Genomic DNA, 7853 nt, shown 5'->3' with positions numbered 1-7853 from the left:
TACTGGGTTCCCCGGAACACCTGCTCGATCTTATACCTCATCACTGTCATCTTCCACCCTATCACTCGCATCTTGAGGCCTAGGGCCACGTGGATACACTGCCTGTTGGGGAGGCACGGGAGCTCTCCTCATGCAGGGCTTGATCCTGTTTACATGGACAGTCACTTCTCTTTTACGGATTTTCAATACCACGTTCAACGGGGACAGTACTTTAACTATTTTTTACGGCCCGTTCCACAATTTAGATAACTTCTTAACTCGGTGCCGACCTACACTAGGCACGTGTTAGGAAGACCATCTGCCCTTCTTCATATTTCAATTCTCGAGCCTTCTTATTGTATTGCTTCTCATAGCGGCCGCGAGCTGCTATTTTCCGTTTCTCAGCGATTTCAAACGTGTCTCTGAGCTTACTTCGCATGGTTTCTACATGATCATTGTAAAGATCATCGCTTTCGGTGATGGTCAGATCAGCCTCCATGGGCATTTCCATCTTCCGGCCAAAAACCATTTCAAATGGAGAAAACCCTGTCGACTCATGACTCTGGGAGTTGTACGCCATCGTGACGTAGGGAAGGTATTCGTCCCAGTCGGTCTGATGTCGATTCACAAAATGGCTCAGCATGCGCGCGATAGTCGAATGCACTCTCTCTAAACGGCCGTTCGACTGAGGGTGGAATCCTGTAGTTTGTATCTTACGGAAATGTAAGAACTACAGAGCTGACTAATTAGGTCAGAGGTAAAGTTCGCACCCTGGTCGGTAATAAGAGCCTTTGGTACGCCAAACTTTGTTATTACACGCTGTACGAGTGCTCGCGCGACACTTTCTGCTGTTTGATCGGGGCAACGGGATGAATTCGCAATACCGCGAGAAATGGTCCATTACACTTAAAATGTAAACGTGACGAGACTCACTGAGAGGTAGTGGTCCCACTAGGTCAGCCGCAATCACTTCAAAGGGCTCTCGGGGTTCGTTGAAGATTTTCCCTAGAGGCGCTTTAGCTTGTCCACAATTAGTCCGCTGATTACAGCTACGACACGTCCTAACGTAATCTAGCACGTCTTTGTCCATCTTTTTCCACCAAAACTTCTGTCGTACCCGTTCCAATGTTTTTGCTACTCCGGCATGTCCGGCAGTAGGCAAGTCATGATTCAAACGAATAACTTCCGGTACTAGAGATGCCGGTACTACAATCTTTTGCTTACCCGAACTCAGACGGTACAAGATTTTCTCGGGACTCTTGCGAAAACTCTTGGCCTGTCGTAAGCCTTGCACGACAAGGTCTTCTCGCTGTCGCGTCCTTAGTACATCAAGGTCGACAATGGGGAGCACATCCTTCCTCATCGCGTGTACCGCTCGGCTGAGCCCATCTGCGTTACTGTGCATTTTCCCGGCTTTGTGTTCCACGGTGAAATCAAACTCTGCTAGCCTTAACGACCACCTCATCAATCTACTGCTTTAAGGGAAAGCATCCACTTTAGAGCAGCATGATCGGTAATGACCTTGAAAGGGCGGCCTAATAGGTAGCATCTGAAATACTTGGTACTCCAGACCAAGCTAAGCAATTCACGCTCAGTGGTCGAGTAATTCTTTTCAGCCGGAAACAACGTCCTAGAACAACAGGCTACAGGGTGTTCTTCTCCATCTATCTCCTGCGATATGACGGCTCCTAAGGCAAACATACTTGCATCCGTGGCCAATACGAAAGGTTTACTAAAGTCCGGGTACACTAGCACGGGTTCCGAGATCCCCTACATTTGCTTGATTCGCCGCCACGGGGCGCGGTTGCACGGAGCGGTTGCGTTTTGTTTGGTTATAGGCTCACTAACTACGATCTCCTTACCATCCTCACTCCCCATTTCTACTGCGCCCCTTTGTTCACTAGCCGCATCACAAAGGCGTTTAGCCTCACTCAACAACTTTCGCTGGCGTCCCTCCTCCGCCTCGGTTACTACTGGGATACGTTGAATCCTGAGGTAGTTGTGCCATAAGCGGGCCTGGAGCCGCTGGCCTTCCGTATCCGTATATTCTCCCTCGTATTCGTCAATGGATACCGATAACCGATTTAGCTTAGCCTCACAGGCCTCTAATTCCCCTTCTACGTCCAAAGATGCCAAAACAGCCGGGTCTACAGGCATGTTGGCCTTGACACATTTGCTCAGCCGTTTCCGTAGGTCCTCTGCGCTACCGGTCGTAAGTTGCCCGCGGATTTTTAATTAATATTGGTTTTCCTCTTTGATCAGAAAGTAGGGATTCATATTGATGGCCGATACTAAATTCCAAAGCGAAAAAGAACAAATCAATCCACTGAACTGGCCAATTAGTGTGAAATATTTCTTCAAATTTACAAAACTAGGTATATTTTCTATGTTTTCACCAATCAAATTAAAATATGAATTTATAATTCCCAATTATAGTTGAATTAAAGACAGAAGGGTATTGAGACCCGGCAGCGATGGCCGAGGTTCGGGGCTCTTCGGGACCGGTCGGCTACAATGTTGCCAAGTTGTTCTGTCCGACTCGATCATCCACAGCGTTCACATCAACCGCTTCTAGGTAGGGGTGGTTCGCAGCGGAAACATGTGGACACCTTTATCGAAACGATAAATTAATAGCGTTCGTTGTTTTGAGAATTGTTATTTTATAAGTAATTGAATCAGAAATCAAAACCTTGTAAAGGATTTTTACTGAAATCACGAGTGTATTATTGAAAATATATACATAGGCCTAATAATAATAATATGAATATGGTACATTTTACTGTTATTAATAGTTACCTTCTAAACACAAAGGAGTATATTGAAAAGAACTAAAATTATATTCGTTAAGTAAATGCAAGTCTGCTAAGTTATAATTATTTACTCAGTCTTATCAGTCTTAGCAAATCCATTGAAATGACCACTGTGCCACGGTCAAAAATCAACTTAAAACAAATAAAGATATTGTAGTTTGAACCTGATAAAGCTCGTTTAGGATAGTATTTTTAACCAATAAAAGGTCTCCTGTTAAAACCGTTATAGGATAATAATTGTTAATTGTTGAGTCTAAACTTAAATTGCTAGAGTGACCAAAATGCAAAATTTGCGACTAGGGCGTCAATCCGACTATGATATGAAATTTCCTTCAGTGTGACTTTTATCGATCAACTTAATGTAATCTAATTACTTGACAAAAAATCTGTAAAAATATTTCGAAACTTGTTATATTTTAAATTAATTACTAAATGTTACTAACTTTAACCACAGATTTGTGATGAAGGATGTTTTTTTATAATTTTCTTATCATTCAATTTTGGAAATCAATTTGATATATAGAAAGCGTGGATTTATTTACAAAATGTAAGATTTAGTGAGTCGATTATTTTTATTTAAGTCTTATAATTTTTTTCATTTATTTTTCAATAGCGCCCATTTTATAATCGGTTAAAACCTCTTTGGAAATTACTTTTATTTCTGAGTAAATTAAATACTTAACAGTACATATACAAAAAGCCAACTCAATTTGCTGCACAGTTTAACCAGGAAATAAGTAGTGCCGTTAAAATACATTTAACAAATTTTATTAGTAACATGTAAGGTGTTATATTTACCAATCATTACAAACTATCAATCAATACGGCTTTTTACAGTTCATCGAAGTCCAACACTCTTTCTGCCACCGGAGAGAGAGGGAAAAATACCACTCACGTTACTGCCGCGTTCTTCCTCTTCATTGTCGCTGCTGTCACTGTCCGAATCCTCTTCACTGGAGCTGTCATTGCCGATGTTTATTACCATCTGCTCAACGGAGTCTTCCATCAACCCTTCATTTTTCCAAGCATCTAGGATTATATTCTTCGTGTGGTCTACTACCTTCTTCCAATCAGACTCTGTTACATGTTCCAACTCCTCTTTCGTCAACCGTAATATTTCAGTTATGTTAAATTTCCTGTTGCTTCTTGCAACATATTCCTTTACTTGAGCCCAGATTAATTCTATAGGATTGAAGTGACAGTGGTATGGTGGCAGACGAAGTACTCGGTGACCATGTTTCTTCGCAATTTCGTCAACTTCATATTTTGTCTGTGGTTTGTTTCTTTGAATAAGTTCTAACAATTCGGCTTTTAACATCACCTTTTCATACTGTATGTCATAATTATTTAACCACTCTATTATTTCATCCTTTCTAGAACTGCTGTTAGGTGGTTTGTCAACTACTTTTGAGTGGTACTTTGCATTGTCCATTACAATGAGCGAGGGCCTCGTTAGGTTTGGAAGTAAAGCATCTTGAAACCATTTTGAAAATACTTTGTGGTTCATCCCTTCATGATACTCGTTGGTTTTCTTTGATGTAAAAAGTAATGCACAGTTAGGAATAAATCCAGCAGAGCTGCTAGCATGCAAAACAATTATCCTCCCCCCTTTTCCAACGGGAACAGGAAAACGTACCTGCAACAGAATCATCAGTCCATCCAATTTTTTTACAGTGCCCAGAATTTACCCAAGTTTCATCAAGCCAAACTATTTCCTCAAAATTTAAATATTTTATTTCTCTAAGAAATCTGCACCTGCAAGCAATGATGTCTCCTCTTTCCATTAATATTTTACGGCTGCCAAATTTCTTGTGTTTGAAACCCAATCTCTTCAATATAATGGCAACAGATGATTTGCTTCCACGAAAAAAATCTGCTTCTGCAAGACTTACTTGTAGCTTCCTTATTGTGGGATACTCTCTTCTTACGAAGAATCCGTAGACATGGCGGCGGATGGCATCTTTTTGAAAGGCGTCCAGCTCCGTAACAGGCTTAAACCTCGAATATTTCTTATCGGGAGTGTTCAGTTTCAAGCCACTCTGTTCACTTTGTATTTTCTCCTTTCCAATTCTCACAACTGTATTTTTTCCTATCTCCAAAGCCGCAGCAGTTCTTTCGATAACTTTTTCTACTGGAAGTATCGGTCCTTTGTTAATTTTCTCTCGCTGGAAGTAGTCTCTCACTCGAAAAACCAACTCACGGGATTGGCCTCGCAATGGAACGCCTTTTTCTCCAACCTTGGTGTAAGGCACACTTATCACGCGAGTGCGGGGCCTACCGCGTTTTTTTATCACTGTTTCAGTGCACGCATATGGTACGGAATTGACAGTAATTAAATAATGTCTGCCACAAAAATGTAAAACTAGAAAGTACGTGCGTACACTTGTCTTTCAAATAAGGTTTAGTCTTGAAAAAGACTGTTTAAACACTTGACCACGAACAAACAGAAGCGCAATAACACCACACGAAACAACATACATAACCAACAACCAATGACGTAATGAAGTACGGTTTGCTACTGCGCATCACCCAGCTGATACCTACCGGATGACAGCTACAACAGAGGAGACGTGACAACGCTGCCTCCGTCGAAAAGGAAAGTGCTCGGCTGTGATTGGTGGAGCGGTAGGGCGAGCCTTCGTAAGGCAGTTCGGCTGTCTTCGGTCGAGCTCGTCCCAATACCCTTCTGTCTTTAATTCAACTATAATTATCACTGCGTTCCCTGGGAGTTCACACACCTAAATCTGGACGTTGTCGGATTTCAAGAAGAAAAGGAGAGAAACAAAATTATCAAAGTCCCATTGTGACAATAATCTAATTTAAAACCGCATATTTAAATTCCAAAAGATCATAAGTCGTTTGCAGTGTTCATTAAATATTTAAGAAAATCCCCACTTCCCTCCAAATCAGCTAACTACCTAGGTGAATTGTTTTAAGTTCGATCAATTTTTTTTCGTTATAAAAGAATTTCCCTTTTTTCATTCACAAGTATCATAGTATTATTTATCATAGTACTTAATTCCTAAGGAGATCGGAGTGATCTGGGCCCTTTGACCTGATAGCAAGAATAAGCCATTGAAACCGACTCTTTTATTTTAAAAGGAGTGTTACAATATTTATTTATTTTAATTTAATCAATTTGTTTTGTTAATCAATAAATTCAAATTATTGGCTTATTTCCACTAACGCCCAGGCATAATCCAACTCACTCATAGACCTCCTCCTTAATTTATGTGTATCGTTAATTCCACATGCAATTAAGACTAGGTTAATTTAAAAGCTTTTTATTTATTAGGTTAATGTGTTAATATATTCTACAAACACTTATTTTTCAATAAACTTATATTTTCAAACAACTGTCCCACTATTCATCACAATCACCATTACAATGCAGAGCTTTTAGTTTGGCAGCCCCTAAACAGTAATTTTTATTTATCACCAGAGGCATCACTGGCCATCAATGTTTACAGATTCGAACAATCTCGTGTGTAGCAGCACAGCAGCTCTAAGCGTCACTTTCATTCAACAACAACGGACATCTTGAAACGTAACTCTGGTAATAATTAATACAAGTTAATATGCCACCTCAAACAATGTAGATTTCGAATTAATATTTCCCCCGACCTACAAAAATAATTATAATACCATTATAGTTTTCCCTTTCTCTCTCTAACAAAACTCTTACATCAATTAATTAACACTTTATATGTTCAGTAATATTCATTCATAAATCACCGGTCCGTCACGCCATTATGGCGGGTACCTTACACTAACAGTGTACGGGGGGGGGGGGTCGGAACTCTTAGCGTGGTTAATGGCCGCCAGTAATTTCTATTAAAATTATTTCAATTACTTCAAAACTCTCTAATAAATTGAAAAACTACCTCTTTTCTCTACGGGACTCAAAAATGTTTGTAAGATGAAATTGAAGTTAAAATGAATTGCAGTTAAGTGAAATATTTTCTTCAAAAGTGTTAGATTTGAATTTCGAAAAAATTTAATAAAGGAGATTAATGCTGAATTTATTCAATCACTTACCTCGCATCTTGGTGACGTTCTTGCGGTCAGTACCACCCCTCACCTGACACCAGTTGTGGTAGGTTGCCTTCGTTTGCCCAGTGGGAGGCGAAAGATCTTCACTTGGGTTCGTGGCGAGGAAGGTTGTATAAACTTTTCAAAATTAAACAACGGAGTTGTTGTAAACTAATATATGATTTATTAAAATTGGCACACTCTTTGGATTAGATTAATAAAATAATTAGGTTTGATTAATACATAATTAAGAATTTAGAATTTGGCTTCCGAAAAGTTAAAATATGGATAGAGAGAGAGAGGGGGGGGAGGGCCTAAGTTAACGTCTGTCGCGTTTCCGCACAAGAGCCGACTCTCCGAGCATCACTTCAACATCGCCCGATCCTCCCGGTACTCTGAGAGGTGCTGCCGCCTAGGCGATTCATTTAGTAATTAACGAAGTACATGTTGCTTTTAGACTGCTCAAGGCCTGCGTACAACACAACTATTGCTGATTTCAGCGCATTCCATACACGTGGCTGCGACAACACCGGTGTCGTCGCATCACCGCGGGCTTCAATTTAATGCATATACAGGCTGTGGCAGAACTCCTGTCCCTTTCTTCTGAAGTGGCCTTAACGCCTATATTATCCTATATTAATCCGGATGGCACTTGATGTGTACGGCAGCATTGTTACATATTGGGGAGGTCTTACCAGTATAAAGGTGGTTAAGATAATCACTAAAGTAACAATAAGACAAGTAACAATTTTCGTAGTATTAGGTTTAAACTAATTTATTTGTTAAAATTTTGGGGCGTTAACACAGAGGTGTCACAAAAAAACAATTATTACAAAATTTAGAGGAATATTCATTCTTTCTGTGCAAAGCTTTATACACATGTCGTTGTGATTTTTTGTATGCGATCAGTTCTATTCTCCTCTCCCACATTATAGTATTGTTTTGGTAACTCTAGACTAGGCCTTTTGACATCTAATAATTTATGGCTTTTTCAGAAACATTTTTTTGAAAACACTAGATTTAATTGTGGAG

The 7853-nt window shown here is 40.0% G+C and overlaps 1 protein-coding gene across 1 annotated transcript; it reads right to left on the bottom strand.

Annotated features, from left to right (window-relative positions):
- Positions 1-3627: 3627 nt before the first annotated feature.
- LOC124370931 lies at positions 3628-4221 on the bottom strand. Its single transcript, XM_046829239.1, has one exon. The coding sequence runs from the start codon at positions 4219-4221 to the stop codon at positions 3628-3630; it is 594 nt and encodes a 197-aa protein (XP_046685195.1).
- Positions 4222-7853: the final 3632 nt, after the last annotated feature.

The sequence above is a fragment of the Homalodisca vitripennis genome, unplaced genomic scaffold, assembly GCF_021130785.1.
Source record: "Homalodisca vitripennis isolate AUS2020 unplaced genomic scaffold, UT_GWSS_2.1 ScUCBcl_700;HRSCAF=3271, whole genome shotgun sequence".
NCBI classification, from domain to species: Eukaryota; Metazoa; Arthropoda; class Insecta; order Hemiptera; family Cicadellidae; genus Homalodisca; species Homalodisca vitripennis.
This window is presented reverse-complemented; position numbering and strand designations above follow the sequence as displayed.